General features: G+C 60.6%; 3 protein-coding genes across 5 annotated transcripts in view; 1 reads left to right on the forward strand and 2 right to left on the reverse strand.

The window, feature by feature from the left end:
• Positions 1–19,010, reverse strand: part of TBC1D14 (TBC1 domain family member 14) — a 298,797-nt gene that overhangs the window by 236,627 nt on the left and 43,160 nt on the right. For all 3 annotated transcript variants that reach the window (XM_056132917.1, XM_056132918.1, XM_056132919.1), the window contains one exon: positions 17,151–17,223. In XM_056132917.1, the coding sequence (XP_055988892.1) occupies positions 17,158–17,223 (66 nt within the window). In that variant the 3' untranslated portion in view covers positions 17,151–17,157. The remainder of the gene's footprint in view (positions 1–17,150; positions 17,224–19,010) is intronic.
• TADA2B (transcriptional adaptor 2B) lies at positions 777–8,978 on the reverse strand. The gene is made up of 2 exons (XM_056132920.1): positions 8,648–8,978; positions 777–3,485 (listed from the first exon to the last, which is right to left on the reverse strand). Exons 1-2 carry the CDS (start codon positions 8,915–8,917, stop codon positions 2,493–2,495), a joined length of 1,263 nt encoding a protein of 420 aa, XP_055988895.1. The 5' UTR covers positions 8,918–8,978; the 3' UTR covers positions 777–2,492.
• Positions 9,499–11,324, forward strand: CCDC96 (coiled-coil domain containing 96). The gene is made up of 2 exons (XM_056132697.1): positions 9,499–9,954; positions 10,054–11,324. Exons 1-2 carry the CDS (start codon positions 9,499–9,501, stop codon positions 11,317–11,319), a joined length of 1,722 nt encoding a protein of 573 aa, XP_055988672.1. The 3' UTR covers positions 11,320–11,324.

A 19,010-nucleotide genomic window follows, 5' to 3' on the forward strand; every position in this document is an offset into this window, starting at 1 on the left:
CATTCACTGTTCCATCACTGAGGAGGGTTTGGTCCCAGTATTGCCGGTGCTTGGCAGGGAGTGTGGTCCCACACCTCGGCCTGGGCGAGGGGGTCACTTCACTGAGCTGCAGCATGGCAGACACCAATTCTAGTCTCATCAGCCCTCACCTTGCCCCGAGAGACGAGGGGTTCTGCACTCAGGGAAACAAGCTCATCTGAGGCACCTCTGGGCGGCACGCCAACAGGTGACCTTCCTCTCTGTAGGATAGACCAGCCCATTGATTTTAAACATCTTAGAAAGGGATTGTTTCCATTATTAAAATTGGGTATCAGTGATAGTACACTGGGGAGGGAAGTCACTTTCCTTGCATGCAGCTGTCCTGGGTTTGATCCCAGGCACCACTAGGTGTAGCTTGGCCCTCCACCAACCACCCCCCAAAATAGGAGATTTCTTCCCATTCCCAAACATGCTCTCCTGCTGTCTAGCTGCTTTACGAGGTTCAAAGTGGAAGTGCACAGGTAGGTGGAAGGGTGGCGGGGGAGGGGGTGTCACAGGCAGCAGTGTGAGAGGGCAACACACCAGAATTACAGGGGCAGCTGCCCAGTAGAAAAGCGCCTGAACCCCTGCAGAGGCCTTTCTGGGGTGGCCAGGAGCTGCCCAGGCAGGGCTGTGTGAAGGCTGTCTCTGCGCCTCCAAGCTCAGCTGTTCGCCTGGAGGAAAGTGGAGCCCACTGAAGCCACACTGGAAGTGATGCCAAGCTCAAAGCCGAGGGCAGTAAGAAGCAAGCAGTAACACTCGTTCTCAACGTGTTTAATGTGCAACAGGGAAATCAAAACAGGAGCCAGAGTTGGGTTTCAACACAGTTTTGGATTGTTGGCCATCAGAGCATTCTTTTGTATGTCTGTGGATCAAAGAGTTTAAATTTTGTAAAGACCTAATTGCACGGGCTTGAGACCAGTTTCTCACGAGAAATACAAAAACATGAAGGCTCTGCACTCAGGTCAGGGTCAGATGCGACAGTGACAGCTGGGGCTGATGGGCGAGAGGCAGCTGTCCCTGACAACAGCAGTGATCCCTGAGTGAATGAATCCGAGCCCGCTGCCGCTGCCAGCCATACCTGAGGAGTCTTTGGACCTTCCAAAGGACAATCTCACGCCTCAGCGGACACTGCCGCTGAGGCCGCACAAATTTACAGGGATTTGTTTCCCAAGCCTAATGACTCAAATCATGTTTATATAAAAATGAGACTAAATTTAAAACCTCATCAAACTAAGCTTCTGTTGAGAGAAGCAGTGGAGGCATGGGAATCACTGAGGCCAGCGGTCCTCCCAACTAGCTGGTGTTCCGGGTACCAAAGCCCCCCTCCCGGCGGGATTCCGGAGGCCAGGATGTTACCCAGGGAGAAGTGGCCGAGACACCTATGAAACAGCACCGCCGATGGCCATGGACAAGGCCCTGTCAACTGCGACTGTGGGGACAAGTGGAGGCGGCCTCCCGCTAAGCAAACTTGAGCACTGTCACCAGGGCCCTTGTGCCTCACAGCTTACGGTTATGCCCCTTGGAGGGCCTGGAAACAGTCCTTAATGCTGAACACTGCCTAGGGGAAAGGGACAGAAGAAAGGAAAAGGCACCAGAATTAGGAATTAAGGAAGTCCTTGGAAATGAGGTCTCTTCTTTCAAATAACTTTAATGTAACTTCAAGCCCAAACACTCTGGGAGGTAAACAGTCTGGGTGAGGGGGCAGAAGGGAGCCTCTGGGGTTTCTGCAGTCACTCCCACTCTAAAGCAGGGTCTTGGACAGGAGACCCCTGAGCAGCCGGAAGACAAAGGGCTTCCTCGAGTTCCAGAAGGAAGGTACCGTGTGCGTCCATGGGAGCGGGCCCCTGAAAATCTCTGGCATAGGACCGGGCACAGGCTCGCCCCTGGCCAGAGCTGCTGCTGGCTGGCCCAGCACAGCCGCCACTCGCTGGGCAGCCGTCAGCATTTCGCTGAGAAGGTACTTAAGGTACTTGCAACTGGGGAGAGGCCCAGAAGCAGGCGGTGCCTGAGCTCGAACCCGCCCGGACGAAGACGGAAGCAGCAGGAAGCACCCCCACCCCCAGGAAAGCTGGCTCAGATTCTGGCAGCCCACCCCGCCCCACTCCTAGTGGGCATCCCCAGAGCACCGTCCAGGAGCCAGGGAGCTCTCACAGGTGCCGGGGCCCGCGGGAGGCTCGGGGGAGCCTGCTGGGACCTGCCCCGCCCCATCTAAAGTGCCACGTGCGGGGGAGGGGGCCCCCCGGGGGGCTGTCACAGGAAACTCGGGCTGGCAGCCCTGCAGTCTGTACAGAACAAGGGGGGTGGCAGTCCATTGGGAGCCCTCCACCCATGCACGAAGGGCAAGTCCCTGGAAGCAGCCTTCAGGACCGGTGGACACAGGTCCCTGCTGCCCAGCAGCGGGACGCCCCCGCCGGCAGAGGCCCTGCAGGAATCCGTCTCCGAGAGAGCCCCGCTCCCGGTGCATGCCTGGCCTAGGAGGCGTCCCTGGATATCCAGCCGCTCTCCGTGAGGAAGGTCAACACCCTTTTCTTGAGGACCCTGTCCAGGTAGCTGGGAAGGCGGCTCTTGGAGGGGATGCCCTGCCGCTTCTGGAGGTGGTCCTTGATGATGATGGTCTTCACCGTCACGTAGCGGGCAGGGCTCAGGTTCAGGGAGCTGCACAGCACTTTCTCACGGTCCGACAAGAGCTCAAAGCCCGGAAGGTTCTCGATGGCCGCGAACTCGCTGTCCTTGCCGTCCTCCTTCCCGCGTTTGGAGCCAGCGCTGTTCTTGTTCTCCTTCCTCTTCTCCCGCTTGTGCCTGGCCGCCTCGTACTCGGCCGACTCCTCCATCTTGGTGATGCCGTTGCGCCGATACCGCTGCAGTTCTCGGATCTTCGCCCGCAGCATCTTCTCCTTGTGCATGTTCTCGAACAGGTCGTCGAACTCCTTGCACGACATGAACTGGTAGAGCGGCCGCAGCTTGAGCCGCAGCTCCTTCTCCTCCTTGGTGATCTTGCGCTTGGGCACCTTCTCCTTCTCCTTCTTGTCCTTGCCCAGGAAGGCGGGCACCAGGTTGTAGTCACGGGCGATGTTCTTGCGCCGCTGCCGTTCCCGCAGCTTCCGCACGTACATGTCTACGTGGGCGCGCTTGAGCTCGATCTCCACGTCGTCGTCGTCATAGTTGACCGAAAGCCCACTGATGAGCGCCTCGGCGTCCTGGTCGTATTCGATCTCGTAGTCGTCCCGCAGCGGCATGTACCCGAGCTGCTGCTGCTCAGCCACCGAGATGTCTAGGGGAGGCAAGGGGGTGGTGAGGCTGGGCGAGAGGGGGCCCCCACTGGGGCACGTGTGGTCGGTCACCCGGTTGGGGATGGTGTCGGGGATGCAGGCTTTCCCCAGGTTGCCGTGGATGTACATGCTTACATAGTGCTCCATCACTTCCTGCGGGGTCCGGGAGGCACCCACGTGAGCTGCCATATCTTCCTGCAACGACCAAGACTGGAAGTTAGCGTCAACAAAGTCAGACCTGTGGTGGGAGTGTGGCAGCACAGGAAGGGGCAGGCCTTCGAGGTGAGCCTGTGCCTGGGGGCACCACGGTGCCCTCTGCTGTCCTGCCAGGTCTCCTAGACAGGAGGCCCTTCGGCCTGCTGCCTGTACCCAGGTAGGGGAGGCTCGTGGGTACCGTGGCTGCAGACGGCATCACGGCAAACGTCAGCCCGTGATTCATGGGAGGAAACCATTCAACCCCTCAATCTTTTCCTTCTGCCAAGAGGCCTCTTCCTCCAAGTCAACCGCTAAAGCCACAGCCAGGCACCCCGTCTGCTCTCACAGCTCCAGAAACATGGGGAGGCTGCACCCGCAGAAGCTACCCTGGAGATCAGGGACCTGGACAAGCAGCGGCTTGCACTGACCACAGCTAGGCAGAAAAAGGACTCGGCACAGCGAGGCACACTGCTTGCTCCCGAAGCCAAACCCCTCTCAGCCACCACACTGTGCCTGGGCTGGTCACTTCTGCTTAGAACTTCAGTCACAAGGGGTAAGGGAAAGGGCAGTAGCTCTAACGCAGAGCAACGCTGGCACCAGGAAATGGCCGCGCGCAGGCTCGTCTCCCCTGCAGTTTCCCCCGCCCTCTGCAGGGCTGCTAGTGCCAGACTCCACCATGAGGCCCTTTTACAGGCTCACTCAGACCCGAATCCTTAGCCCAGCTCCCCCGGGTGGGGTGCCTACTTTGGGAAACACCATTTGAGATGCAGAGGAAGGATCGACCTCGGAATCAGGGCACTCAACACCCGGTGGGGGCTGGTGTGTGCAAGGGAAACCCCCTAGCCGCTGTTGTCGCTTCAGACACGAGGCACCCGAGTCCTGGGGATGGAGTGACAGCGCTCTGGGCAACGCAGCTGGCCACATGCCGCCGTCTCTCCACCTGCATGGGTCCCGAGCGTATGTGGGGCCTTGCACAAGGGCGGGAGACAGGTGTGCAGTCAGTGACCTGTGATGGTACGGGCAGAACCGGGAGGGTCACTGGCCCCCTTTGATCTGGTAGTTCTCGGCGTTACTCCTGGAGAGCCTGGGGGACCCAACTCGGGTTGGCCTGTCCATGCCTAATATTTCCCACGACACACCGGCAAGGCTTCATGAAGGAACCAGCCCACAGGGGCTCTGCCTACTCACAGCCCTTGGCCCCGCATCCTGAGAGCCAACAGCCCAATCCACTAAGGATTATTCAAGAGAATACAACGCCAGCCCGTGTTATGGCCAGCCTGTGTCAGGGGTATCAGACAGAGGCTAGGGAGGCTATAAACACTTCACTATTGCAGATAAAGTGAAAGAGGGTTTCACTTTTTAAAACTTTATTTTTTTTGAGGGGGAAATTGGGCCACACCTGGCAACGCTCAAGGACTACTCCTGGCAGTGCTGGGGACGGAACCTGGCGCATCACATGCAAGGCAGGCACCGTATCCGATGCACTACACCTCCGGTCCCCCGAATTAAATGAGGTTTTAATGTCAAACTGCCTCAAATCCTCAGTCTAAGGAGTCTGGGACTTTTGTCCTTGAAACATTCACCTAGCAAGCCACAGAGACAAAAGTGCCTGCCCCTGTGGCAGCAAAGGACAAACTGGCAGAGCACTGCGGCAGGGCAGGGTGCTCACAGGGGGCCTGGGACCTGAGGTTACGCATACAGCGACCCGCACAACACAGCCACTCCCTGGGTGACCGCATGTGAGGCCACAACTCAGAGGGCGAGTGCCTGAAGCAGCACGGGACAGCACAGCTGGCACTCCCCGGGGCCTGCAGGGCACTGTCTCCGTCCAGGGACCAAGACAGTGAAGTTCAATGAGCAGCTCTGATCCAGCAAGGCCCCGCAGACAAGCTTTAAGCTGACTAAAAGGAGCCCAGTTCCTGCATCCCTCTGTCCTGGACTGGCCTCACAGTGACGTGGGCAGGGTACCACCGCGTACCCGCAACAAGGGAGAGGGTGAACACAGCTCCTGGGGCCACATGGGGATGGATGTGGCGGGGATTCCCTGGCTCCCCAGGAAATGCACCCCCTGGAGCCCACATACAATTGTCAGATGGTTCCCCATTTGGAACAGGCAAGGAGAGCTGGTGCTGCCCTCTGGCACCTGAGCAGGTGAACCAATAGGCTTGGGGCACAGCAGACGGGCTGTGCCAGGGCGGGGGAGCTGGTGCAGGGCCCAACCAGGCCTGTCTCCGGCTGGTCCCGTCTGCCCGCCCCATCGGCTGCCTCTGCTCCCCTCCTGACCCCAGATCCTGGGGTAATGGGGGCCCAATTGGGACCAGACCTGTTCTGGGTCCCCCTCTGCAGCTTGAGGCAAGAGTGACATCGGACTGAGGCACCCGACTCCCTCATGGTCCTGGCTGTGTGTACTGTTTTGGGGTCACACCTACAGTGCTCGGGTTAGTCCTGGCAGACTGGGGGGACCACCATATGGGATGACAGGGATCGAACCCAGGCCTATTATGGATCTGACCAAAATCCCAGTTGTATTTAAAGGGCAGGGCGACCTGCCGGGGATCTGAGCCCCCTGCTAGCTGTGGCCGCTTCCCCAGCCTGTCAGCTCACTCACCCACCACGCCCTGTAACTGGGCTGGGGAACGGCCTTGAGAAATGGCAGCTGGTGGTGGGGTCTCCAGACAGAAGCCAATGGCACCAGGCCTAGGAGCCCCCTCCTATCAGGCGTTCCCCAAGCGCCCAGCCCCAGGAAAGGAGGGCCCTAGCCCCAGAGGCTTCAGGGGCCATCATGCTCGGGCAGACACCCGCAGCAGCAGGGATGGACTCAGGTCACTGACTGTCATTTTAAAGAAGGCAATTTAAGGGGCTAGAGTAGTCCAGCAGGGAGAACACTGTTTTGGAAGTGGCTGACCTGGGTTCAATCACCAGTACCCCATTTCGTCCCCTGAGCACTGCTGAGTGATCCCTAAGCAGAGCAAGCCCTGAGCACCACCAATTGTGGTCCCCCAACTGCCCCCCCGACAAAAAAAAAAAAAAGACAGGAGGCAATTTTAGGTGCAGAGGGGGAGATGCTTGCCTTGCAAAAAGCTGACCTGGATTCGATCCCTGGCGCACCGATCCCTCACACGCCTGAGCACAAGCGGGTATGCCCCACCAAAGCAATGAGCAGCAAAATGGACAATTCTAGGGCAGGAGAGGCAGTGCCAAGCTTATGGGACGGCCCGCTGCTGCCAAGTCAGCATGTCAGGCCTCCAGACACCACAGCCCAGCCCTGAGCACCGAGCCAGAGTCGGCCCAGAACCCCTGAGCACTGTCTGCCCACCATTTTATGGGAATTTTGTCACCCCCCCCAGATTAAAAAAAAATTAGGAACTGAAATGAAGTGGCAATGTCTTCCTCTCATCAACCGCCAGTGAACTGGGAGTGCCTGACGGCTGCAGCTGGGCTGACAGAAACGCAAACTCGCACAGGAAGTGGAGGTCGGGTGTCTGACCCTACCCACTACCCCACAGACACCCACATTCCACATGCCTGGTGCGCCTACAGAGATGCCTGAGGGGGCCCTGGGCACTCAGGCGATGCTGACAGTGGTCAGCAATGCAGCAGACTGGGCGTGGAGGCCAATGTCCAGGGGCCTGTGCCCTATGTGTAAACTGGGCAAGAACAGGCCCCAGCTCAGAACCCTGATGCACTTGTGCCCCACATGGGGTCCCCCTCCCCCCATCAACATGCAGGGAAACTTGGTGGTTTTCTTGGGGGTGGGGCACAACTGGCAATACACCTCAGGAATGACTCCTCATTCCTGGCAGTGCTGGGGGCAGGGAGGGAAAGGCTGGTTTTGCCCTGCCCCCACCCCACTCCCTGGCAGCCAGCACTCAGCATGGAGGTGGGGGGTTCTGCATGGGTGGGGGTACCAGAACCTAAAAGCCCCAGTACTAAGCTCCAAAGCTCACGAGCCCCTATCCCCCAAGTCTGCAGAGGTGCGGCTCAATTTCCAGACTGCCCAGACCAGGGTCTTCACTTGCTTCCGGCGAACAGGGCTGTGCGGCTCAGACACACTGGCAGCCGCCCGTGCACCAGCCGCCCATCCTCTCTGCCCGGGAGCCCCAGGGAGCGGGTCACCACCCACTGCCCCTCTGCAGCTTCGCACTCCTGGGCCAGTGTCCCCCATGGGTCTTGGGTCTCCACCTGCCTGAGCTGGCCAGAACACTAGGGGTGTGCATTAGGCCCTGCATGGAACCGCTGGTGGGGGGTCAGCTCCCAGAACCCCGTGTCCCTGCTCCTAGCCCGCTCTCTGCCAACAGTGGAGACTTCCGGTGGCATTGGGGCCCATGAGGCAGGCATGCAGCAGGCGTGGGGCTGGGGAACCCACTGTGGGCAGCTAACATTGGTGGCTGTGTCCCAAGTGGGACAGACTCTCCAGGCTGAAGGCACAACTTGTGACTGACTCGGGTTCAAGGCTCACTGCACCCAGACACCTGCAGGGCCACTGCTCACACTCACACTGCCCCGACTACGGTGGTGAGAAGGGATCGGATGCTCCAGTTCTGGGGCCAAGGATGCGCGGACCCGAGTAAGTCTAAGGCCCGAGCGGGGAGGACTCGGCACCCCAAGGCTCGAAGGGACCCCGGAGCAGGCACCACAAGAGGCACCAGCTGTGCCCCACGGAGAGGCTAGCAGGTGGGGCCGCCCAGCAGCACTAGAGAGTGGGCCAGCTGTGGGCGTGGGCACCCGGGAGAAGGCTGGGTTCTCTCTCCGGGCAGCGGACACACAAGAGAGGCCAGCCAGCTGGGCAGTGGACACCGGAGAGGGGCTGACCAGAGACAAAAGAATTGGCTCCCAGGCGTGGGGCAGCAGGTCTCCACGAGCAGTGTCCTCTCCAGCACCCCCAGTGGGAGGACAGCACGCAAGACAGGGTCCCGGGTGGTCAGGGCGGCCGGCCGCGGGGGAGCACGCGGGGCAGCCCTGGGACGGCCCCGGGAGGCGCCCGGGGCCGGGGGCGAGCAGCCGCGCGAGTCCGGGCAGGTGGCGGCCGGGCCCGGGGCGCCGCCGCCGCCGTCCGTGCGTGCGTGCGTCCTCGCGGGGGCGCTGCAGCGCGGGGGCGCCGGGCCGGCCGGCCGGCCTGCCGGCGGTGGGTGACCTTGGGCGGGCCCGCGCCCCGCACTCACCCAGTTGCCGAAGCCGAACTGCTCGATGGCGTCCAGCAGCAGCTGCTCCTCGCGGCTGGTCCAGCCGCCCTCGGCCTCGGGCCCCCAGAGCGTGAAGCGGCCGCCGTCCACCAGCTGGTAGCCGTGGTAGCGCCGGTGGTGGCCGATCTCGGCGCCCGCTGAGAAGCACTCGGGGCACAGCTCGATGTCCTGGCACTCGGTGCAGCGGAAGCGCAGCGGGCTCACCTCGGCCAAGCAGTACACGCAGTACTTCTTCCCCAGCTCCGCCATCTTCCCCCGCCCGCCGCCCGCGCCCGCCGCCGCCGCCGCCCCGGCGCCCGCCGCGCCCGCCGCCGCCGCGCACGGGCAACCGCCGCCCGCCGCGCCCGCCGCCGCGCCGCCGCCGCCGCCGCCGCCACCGGCCAGCCGGGCCGCGTCCCGCCTCAGCACGCAGGCGCCCTCGGGCCCGGCCCGGCCGCCGCCGCCGCCGCCGCCGTCGCCGTCGCTCCGCCGCATCGCGCAGGCGCCACGGCGCGGCCGCCCCCGCCCCGGCGCCGCGCTGCGCCTGCGCGCCCCTCGCGCCGCCGGCCGCCGCCGAGCGCAGCGACGGGCCGACGCCCCGCCCCAGCGCGGCTTGGGAACTCGGCGGCCGGGAGCCGGGCCGCGGAAGCCCGCCCCCGGCCCCCTGGCCCCGCCTCCCGGCGCGCGCTCCCCGCGTGCTATTGGCCCGCCCTCTTCCGGGGGCGGGGCCGGGAGGTGGGCGTCGGGCTCGCGTCCGGCCAATCGGCGGGCGTGAGGCGCGCGGCCCTGGTTGCCCCTGGCAACCCAACAGCGGCTGCCGGGGCCGGCGGCGGGAGCCCGGCCGCAGCGAGATGGAGAGCGCCCCGGGGCCCCCGGTCGGCTCGGAGGAGGACAACAGAGACTCGGACAGCCCGGAGGGTGGGGGCAGCTCCGGCCTCCAGTCCGCCACCGAACTGGCCTGGTCGGGGTCGGGGTCGGAAGCGGGGGCCGCAGAGGCCTCGGAGGAAATCGCCCCAGCAGCAGCGGCCCCCGAGGCCCGGGAGGAGCCGGTGGCCACGGAGACTGCGGGAGAGGAGGGGCCGGGGGCTTCGGAAGAGCCGGCCCAGGCCCAGGCGGAGGCCGAGGAGGAGCAGGAGGACTCGGCGAGGAGAGCCGGGGATGAGGCCGAGGAGCCAGCCCGGCCGCTGTCCGAAAGCGAAGCCGAGGAAGCCGAGGCCGGGGAGGAGGAGGAGGGGGAGGAGGGGGAGGAAGAGCAAGCGGAGGAGGAGATAGAGCCGGAGCCGGCGGAAGCAAAGAGCCACGAGGAGGTAGCGGCGGCCGAGGAGGAGGAGGAGGAGGAGGAGGAGAGCCAGGAGGAGGGGGAGGAGGAGGAGGCGGCGGCGGCGGCGTATCTGTTGCGGAGGAAGAAAAGCCCGTCCCGGGGCCTCTCAAGGCGGGACCTCGCCGACCTCTCCGAGACAGTGACAGCCCGCAAGGCGGTGCCCGGGGAGGAGGAGCCCGAGGACGGCGAGGAGGAGGCGGCGGTGGACAGATTCACCCCCGCGCCGCCGGTGCAGAAGGGGCCCCTGTACGGGGAGCCCCCCGAAGAGGAGCAGGAGCAGGGGCAGGGGCCCGAGGAGGGGGAGGGCGAGGCGTGGGGCTCGGGGTCGGAGAAGGAGCAGGAGGAGCAGCTGCGCCTCGAGCTCATCCAACAGTACAACGCGCTGATGGCCGAGCGCAGCCGCTACCAGCGCTACAACTTCTTCCTGCAGCATAAGATCAGCGAGGTGCTGCGCAGGAAGGGCCAGGATGCCGCGGCCGCGGCGGAGGCGACGGACAAGGTGGCCGAGGAGGCCCCTGAGAAGGAGCAGACCTACCTGGGCTACGTGGCCATGTTGGAGGACCTGCGGAAGCAGCAGGCCGACGACCTGGACTGGTACCACCAGGAGCTGGAGCAGCTGAAGCAGCAGTGCAGGTCCACGCTGGAGCAGGCCGACAAGGACTGGAGAAGGTTCCAGGCCCTGAAGAAGCAGGTGGTGATGCAGGCCATGGGCAGCTGCCGAATGACGGGCGGGCGGCAGGAGGCACTGCGGCAGGTGGAGCAGATCCAGGCGCTGGAGGACAGGAAGGAGAAGGAGATGAGCGCCGTGAGGCTGGAAAACGTGCAGCTGAAGCAGTGCTTGGTGCACTTTGAGACCCGGATGAGGGCGCAGGAGGACCTGACCCAGGGCCTGCACCTCATCGACTTTGAGCAGCTGAAGATCGAGAATCAGACGTTCAACGAGAAGGTGGAGGAGCGGAACGAGGAGCTCCTGAAGCTGCGCAGCAAGGTCGGCAACAACGTGCAGACGGTGACACACGTGAAGGAGAAGCTGCACTTCGTTGACAGAGAGAACATGAGCAAGAAGGTGCAGCTGCAGGAAATGGAGGAGCAGGTGGCGCTCAGGAGGGACATCCTGACCAAGACCAAGCAAGCTCGCGACAGCCTGCGGTTGGAGAACATCAAGCTGAACCAGAAGTGCGGGCTCCTGGGCAAACACTCGCTCCTCCAGGACCTGGAGGACAAGGTGGATAAGACGGAGCTGCTCAGGGAGCGGCTGGAGTCGCTGAAGCGGCACCACGCCAGCCTCATGCTGTCCTGCAGGGGCATGAAGCAGAAGATCAGGGAGGCCAAGGCCTTTGTCCCCTCCTGAAGAATGGAGAAACCTGCACTGCCAGCTGACAGATGCACACTCAGAGCGCCAACCCCAAGCTCCGTCTCTCGCCGTTCCTTCCAGGGCCCCTGATACTTGGGATGGAGCCACATTTTGTCACAAGCCCAAACCTGCTGTTCCCCCATGAGTGCCTGCACTGACAGAGAGCAGCACCTTACTGTGGATTCTGTGGACTGGAGAGGCAGCCAGACCCGCCCTAGGGGACCTGGCATTCAAGAAGCTGTCCAAAGTTTTCTGGGAGTGACCCGGGATATTCGTGGCCCCTTCAAACTGAGGAGGATGCTCCCTCCCTCTTTCATGTGCAGGAGGGCTTAAAAGTTCCGTGGGCTGGATTCCCCCCACCCCTGCAAAAGCTGCTGGTGATTAATTATTAAAATTACCTTTGAAATATGAATCTGGTTTTGATGACAGTCTCTGTGAACAACTCACTGAGTTTCTTAGATTAAAATTGTTTCGTAGGGGCCGAAGACATAGAGCAGAAACAATGGAACTTGCTGGACACACACTGGTTGACCCTGGCAATGCATAAGGTCTGCGACAGCATCGCCAAGAGTGCTGCCTGAACACACGAAGGGCGTAGCCCAACACCAAAATCAAATTGTGTTTGAAGACGATAAGGGCCAGAGCACTAGTGCAGTGAGCATGGTACTTTGCCCTGTACGTGGTCAACCCATGTTCAATGCCCATTGGCCCGTGTGGTCCCTCAGCTGGCCAGGAGTGCAGAGCCAGGTGTGGCACAAGAACAAAAAGGAAATGGAGAAAACTATTTAAAAAAGAGAAAAAGCTGAAGTTTCTTTGCTTTTTGGTGAAGAGAGGAGTGAACATTCACTTCTATTTCTTCTCAGTGATACCTGGTGGGTCTCATTCTCCTAAAGAGCCTTGAATATAATCTCAGGGCTAGGATGAAAGAGACGTTACTGGGGCCTGCTCGAGGCAATCGACGAATAACGAATAAAATGATACCTGGTTGATGTGGTATTTTCCTTAAGATGCTAAAGAAATTCGTTGATCTGTACCAAAATAAAAGTGTTTTCCTGTGATGACCCACTGATTTTTTTCAAGAGCTGTATTTTTTTAATTTTTTGTTTGGAGGTTACACCTGGCAGTGTTCAGGGCTTATTCCTGATTCTGTGCTCCGGGGTCACTCCTGGAGGGGTTCAGAGAATCATATGTGGTGCCAGGGTTCGAATCTGGCTTGGTTGCGTGCAGGGTATGAGTGCTACTTGCTGTACTGTCGCTCTGGTCCAAGAGTTGGCTTATTTTTTATTTTATTTTATTGTACTTTTTGTTTTTTTAATTTAATCTTATCAGGACATCTTTTATGACATCTTATCATCTCATTCCTACTTTGGACAAACTTGCAGGCTATCGAATGTAGCCTGCCCACAGGGCAGAGTCTGGCAAACTCCCCGTGGCGTACCAAATATGCCAAATACCAGTAACAATGATGGGTCTCATTCTCCTAAAGAGCCTTGAATATAATCTCAGGGTTAGGATGAAAGAGACGTTACTGGGGCCTGCTTGAGGCATTCGACGAATAACAGGAAGATGAAATGAAAATGAAAATTTCAGGCACTGTCATTTGCGATATCGTTAATAAAAGGGTCTTGTGCATGCAGTAAAGGCCCACTGATCAGACTGTATTTTTCCAGGTGTGAACTAAACAAACAGAGGACTCAGCCCATAGTGACCCTCCTGTGTGCACCAGGAGAATGCCAGGCCTTGATGACCTTTGAGTGAGCCCAGGATTTCACTCGGAATCAACAGTCACTTGTCTCTTTCGCCTCCTGTTCACGGAACAATGCCTGATATTCTAGCACCTTTATCCAGAGTCCATAACGAACACCTTCACTTTCCTTTGGTGCTTTGGGAACCGAGGCCTTGGATTCATTTACATCACAGGGTGAATGAAGGTGTGTCTCAGGGTTAGACGCACGCTCACCCTCCCTCCCTGCATTCAAATTCCTGCCTGTGCCTCTGGCAGGCAGGTGCGCACAGTGGCCTCTCCCAGCTGCGGAGTTCGGCTGAATCCACTTACAGGTCGTCAGTTGGGAAAGGTTCCTTGATTTTGATGATGCAGTTTTATTTCTAAAGTATGTTCCTTTAGAGGCCACTAAAGGTTGATTAAAATTCTAACCTGCATGGCCTGAATACGACTTAAAAAGAGTCTAGTTTTCTCGAGCTGCACATGCTCACGTGCGCATGTATTCGTGTACACACACACACACACACACACACACACACACACACACACACACACACACACCCTCTCCTCATGCTCCCTTCCCACTGTTCAAGGCTGGCTGAAGAAATGAACCACTGGCAGATCGTATTCTTTCTGCCTTGGATCACAAGTAGCGCCACCCCCATCCCGCCCTCCTCCTGCGTCCTGGAGGCCCCCAGGCAGGTGGGTGGCACCAGGCCCTTGGTGGTGGCAGCTCTCCGGTGCTCTCCTTGGCCCCTGGCTTACCTCTAGGGAAAACAAACTCATTATTCAGCCGACCTGGAGCCACTGGCCCGGACCCTTCCCCTTTCACCCGCAACCAGACAGCAGCCTTGGCAGAGACCAGCCAGCGGGCCTGGCATTCGGCTTGAGGTGGACTGAGGGAGTGCTTCAAGCAGGAGAAAATCCTCATCCACTGCCCCGTGACTGAGGTTCTCTGGAAAGAGACGAGAGGAGCGCGCTCATGGGACGGCTCCCTGCCCCTGCCAGGCCCCTGGGCGCGGGCACTGCACATGTCCCTGATACCATTCTGCCCGTGCCCTTGGCTCAGGGACCAGGGAGTTCTACCCCGGAGAAATGAAGATGGGGGCCAGGAGCTGTGCATTAAAATCTGGAGCCTGTGACTAGGGTCTGAAATAAGCAGTACCTGCATGAAGTACCCATCCTGGAGGACAGACAAATGGATGGAGGCTGGCAGGCTCAATGATGGTGGGGCTGCCCAACAGAAGATTTTCACAAAAGTCAAGGCTGCCTCGAGACACGCTGGGGGAAAAGGCAACTCAGATAGAGAAGGGACCATCAAGTAAAGGATGCTTGGAGGGCTCGCTCAAGATGGGAGATGCCCATGGCTTAGAAGCCAGCCGCACACTGTAGGGGCAAAAGCAGTTCAGACAGAGAAGGGAGCACCAAATAAAGGGTGCTGGGAAGATCTGCCTAGAATGGGAGATGCATGCTGAAAGTAGTCTATAGACAGAACATGATTGCCACCCAATGTCTCTTCTGCAGACCACAGCACCCAAAAGGAGAGATAGAACAAAAGGGAGTGCCCTGCCACAGAGGCAGGGTGGGATAGGGGATGGGAGGGGTGGGAGGGATACTGGGATTGGTGGGGGTGGAGAATGGGCACTGGTGGTGGGTACGCGATCATTGTATAACTGAAACACAAGCACAACAACTTGTAAGTCTACAACTGTACCTCATGGTGTTTCACTAATAAAAAATAAAAAAATAAATAAAAGATGGGAGATGCATGCTGAAAGTAGGCTATAGACCGAACATGATGGCCACTTAGTACCTGTATTGCAAACCATAACACCCAAAAGGAGAGAGTAAAAGGGAATATGCCTGCCACAGAGGCGGGGAGTGGGTGGAGAGTACTGGGAACAGTGGTGGTGGAGAATGGGCACTGGTGGAGGGATGGGGATTCAATCATTGTAGGACTGAAACATAAGCATAAGTTTGTAAGTCTAACCGTACCTCACGGTGATTCATAAAAAAAAAAAGTCAAAGCCGCTGACCCTAACCTGTGGACACCTGTGTTTCCTCAGGGTCTGAGGGCGGCCCTGTCCCCACCTGCCTCAGCAGGCCTCACCCAGACCTGAACCAGCACAAGGGACCCCGCGTGGGTGGGCGGCTTCTGGTGGCCGAGGGGCTGAGAAAGCATGGGCAGGTCAGACAGCAGCGGGAGAGGAATGGGCTCTTCCCACTGGGGCCTGTGAGCCCCCAACCCACGCCTCAGGACAGGAAAGAGGTGGCAAGTGGCCTGCAATGTCTGCTCAGGTACTAGGGCACAGGACACCAAGGCTTCACTGGCGGGGGTACTTGGGGACACGAGCAGGCTGCCCTCCTAGGACCCTAGCAACTATCTTGGGGGGGCGCATGGAGGAGCCGGGCCTCTGTGGCTTAGTCACAAATGGGAGGGGAGGGGCAGAGGTGGGGAACAGCAGGAAGGGGGAGTGAACCCGCCTGACCACACCCTAAATGCCGAAGATGAATGAATGTTTCACTGGGGGGCAGAAGGGGATTGGCACATCCTCTGCGCTCAGGGCTCTCTCCTGGCGGGGCTCAGTATACCACATGTAGTGATGGGGACTGAACCCAGGTGAGCGCCGTCCCCTCAAGGTCACACTCCTGCCATCTCCCATGGGATCATCCATTTCAGTCACACCTGCGATCTCTGGTAAATTTTACATAATTCTTCTTTAATAAAACTGTAATTTACAATTCAAAAAAGTCTTCATTTGATACTTTACTGAATAAAAAGGCAATTGTACAAGCTGTCAGCAAGGGACAGACGCAGTGAGTATCACCAGTTTTCACAGGAGCAAGTCCGAGGAGCCCGCGGGGCTGTGGTCAGCTGCGGGCGGTCAGGGTGGGCGAGGAGCAGGGCTGCCTCTGCTGCACGCGCCGGTGGGGAATGTCCACCAGACCCATGTGGTCCCTCTCATGGTCCCCGGGCAGCTGCAAGGCCTCTTGGGAAGGCGGCAGGTCAGGGTGCAGCGGGGGTAGAAGGCTGGGAAACTTAAGGGTGCCCACTGGGCCGCAGAGACATGTTTCCCGACAGAAAACACAGCGAGGTGCCAGGGGACGGCGGTGGTTGTGGCTGCATGCCAGGCAGGTGTGGTGGCCCTGGAGGCTGTGCCCCGGAGGAGCCCGTCCAGCGGGAGGGCAGCGCTATGGGGCAGGAGCCAGGGGAGGCCATGCACTGCTGGAGCGCAGAACCTCGACGGTGCCACCAAGGGCTCTGGCTCCATCTGACTCCCAGCTGCCCACGACACTTGAGGGGAGGGTGCCCTAGGCCACTCCAGTCTGTGGTGAGAGTGGCTGACAGAGGGGTACAGGAATGCCGGGGCCATATGGCGGGTTCCTGGGTGCATACTCAGTGCCACAGCACCTTCGGAGACTTCCTACACCCACCCACTCCATGGCGTGGTCGGCCATGGCCGCGCTTTCACGGAGAGGGGAGCCATGCTGGGGGTGGGGGGCTGCTGGTGTCAACAGGTCCGTGCCAGGTGGGCCTGGCCAGAGAATGCCTGAGAAGGGGTCACGGCACTTAGGGGTTACCCTGGCGCTCAAGAGATCAGGCAGACAGGCATGGGCAGGGCCGAGCCCCTCCGTGGCCTGAGACTGGCCCTAAGTCCCCCTGGGAGCAGTCCCCCATGGCCGCACATGCAGGTAGACTGTAGGCTGGCTTCGGTGTCTCAAGGCCACAGAGTCAGTGGCAGCCGGGGGCTGCTGGCCCGGCCCAGCCCCTCTCCTGAGGCGGGATCAACGGGCCGCGCCGGGACGTGGCGGCCACAGTGTGCAGCTGCCGGCTCTGCCTTCTCCCAACCACCGTCCTCCTGCACCTCGGCCAAGAAAGGGGACGGTCCTCTCTGGTCGTTGCCATAAAAGCATCACAATTTAATGGGTTTTGCTTGTGAGGGGGGAGAAGGTGGCTGCCACCGGCTTCGGGCCACTGGGTCGATCCGCGCTGCTCTTCCGGCTGAGTGCTGCCCGCCTCCCCGTCCAAGTGCCGAGTTCCCAGAGCGAGGGCGCTGGCGGCAGTGTGTGTCTGGGAGCGGCCAGGAGGTGCCTGGCAAAGGCGCCGGTGGTCAGTGCCGGAGACACGGGCTGCCCCGCTCCAGCTCCCGGCTGTCCTTCTGCAGGGCAGTCAGCACCTGGGGACAAGGGCGGAGAGATGACAGCGACGCCATGGAATTTGGAATACGGCTATGGAATCCTCCCTCCGCTCCCGCCTCTGACGCCCAGGGTGCCGGGTGCCAGGCTCCCCGTGCCCCATCTACATTCTCTGCCACAGCTCCCTGGATCTGGGGGCAGGCGCTGCCAGCGAGTGGCCTTTCCAGAGACAACACTGGCCTCTGTGCCCGTGCTGGCACCCGAATTGCCACAAGCTCGCCAGACACCGCAGGCCATGCTCAAACCCCACTGCCTAGGACATGCTCCCACCCACGGGACGTGCCCTCCTCTCAGGGCCCGAGGGCCAAGGGCACACACGTGTGATGTGTGTATGGGGTGGGTCTAAGTGTGTGCATGTGTCTGTATGTGGGGCAGGTTGATACAAGCTTCCTGGACCAAGTGGGCACAACCTGGGAATGCACGCACCTGGGGGATACACAGCCGGACAGGCACACACCTGGGCGCACACATACTTGGACAAGCACACACGTGGGTGCGCATACACCTGGACACACAGGCCTGCACCCTGGGGAGCCATCCACCTCCAGTCAGGCAGAGGGAGGTCCCTGAGGGCCAGGACAGCTCCACTGGCACTGGGCCTCCCGCTCTGTGGTCAGCGTGGACCTCCAGCCTTTGGAGCAAGGGCCCGGCCCCACACCCCCACAGCTGCTGGCCCCCACTGAGGCCGGAGAAAGGCCCAGCTCTCAGGCCTGCTCAGCTGGCCCCGCACCTCACGGACATACATGCGCACAGGCCACCGGGCACAGCCATCACAGAGCCAACTGCAGGGCACCGGGGCCCAGTGAGGGGAGCCGCTGCCCTGGGCCCCATACAGCCCCCTTGGCCGGCAAGCCCAACGTGCGGTGAGGGCCAGAGAGACGGTGCAGCGGGCAGGTCACCTCCGTGCCTGCACCCCATAGTTCCCCAAGCCCCGCAGGAGTGATGCCCCAGCACAGCGGGTGGAGGGGGGAGGAGGGGGCTAAGAGCCAAACAGGAACAAGAGGTGCCCCCATCCTGCTTCCTCAGCACTGAGCAGAGCCCCCAAAGCAAGGGCCGCAATGCAGACGGTTTCCTCCCGGCAGACCCCGACAGGAAGGGGACCCAGGCAGCCAACTGCATACAGAGGGGCAGAGGCACTGACCCGGCCCTGCTGGACACCTAGGGGGGCGGAGAGGGGGCATCTCTGATCAGCCCTCCCGAGTCACAGCAAACCTGCATCAGGACCCAGGTCAGCCTGAGACCTGCAGTGAGGGCAAGAACAGCCGTGTGGAGAGGGAGCGACTAGGTCTGGGGACACTTTAGTGACCTGGCTACTGTCCCCCTTGGGGCCTCAGTCCGGGGACCCGCCTGCCCCAGAGAGCAGAGCTGGCCAGGGGCCGAGAGATGGCGCACGGGAGCAGTGTCTGCCATCAGCTGGGCCTGCTGCCACCCACCCAGCCCCAGCTGCGCAGTCGGGCACCTAGAGTCCCAGCTCGTGCCCTGGCCGCTGCCAGCCTTACCGCACTCCCAGGGGTCCGAAGGGTGTGGGGCTTGGGGCCACACTCAAGACCGAGCCCGGGAGCTGCCCAGAAGCAGCATTATGTGGCCACAGACTTCAGGCCACTGCTCGGGCCAGGTCGAGATGGCCACGATGGCCGGGGCAGGCTTCCCCAGGCTCCCCCACACATGCTGGGCAGAGCAGGAAAGAGCGACAGCCAGCAAGGTCTTGGCCAGTGTCCAGGGCCAGCAGGCAGGAGGTACCCGGGAGACCCCGCAAGGGCGCAGTGTG

This window comes from Sorex fumeus, unplaced genomic scaffold (genome assembly GCF_029834395.1).
Source record: "Sorex fumeus unplaced genomic scaffold, SorFum_2.1 ptg000095l, whole genome shotgun sequence".
Taxonomy (NCBI): domain Eukaryota; kingdom Metazoa; phylum Chordata; class Mammalia; order Eulipotyphla; family Soricidae; genus Sorex; species Sorex fumeus.

What these genes read in the sequence shown, in the direction of transcription:
- CCDC96 (XM_056132697.1), top strand. Translation starts at nt 9,499, where the DNA reads ATGGAGAGCGCCCCGGGGCCCCCGGTCGGCTCGGAGGAGGACAACAGA. An exon ending in AAGCAAAGAGCCACGAGGAG is followed by an intron (nt 9,955 to 10,053) that starts GTAGCGGCGGCC and finishes TTGCGGAGGAAG; the next exon opens with AAAAGCCCGTCCCGGGGCCT.
- TADA2B (XM_056132920.1), bottom strand. Translation starts at nt 8,917, where the DNA reads ATGGCGGAGCTGGGGAAGAAGTACTGCGTGTACTGCTTGGCCGAGGTG. An exon ending in AGTTCGGCTTCGGCAACTGG is followed by an intron (nt 3,486 to 8,647) that starts GTGAGTGCGGGG and finishes TGGTCGTTGCAG; the next exon opens with GAAGATATGGCAGCTCACGT.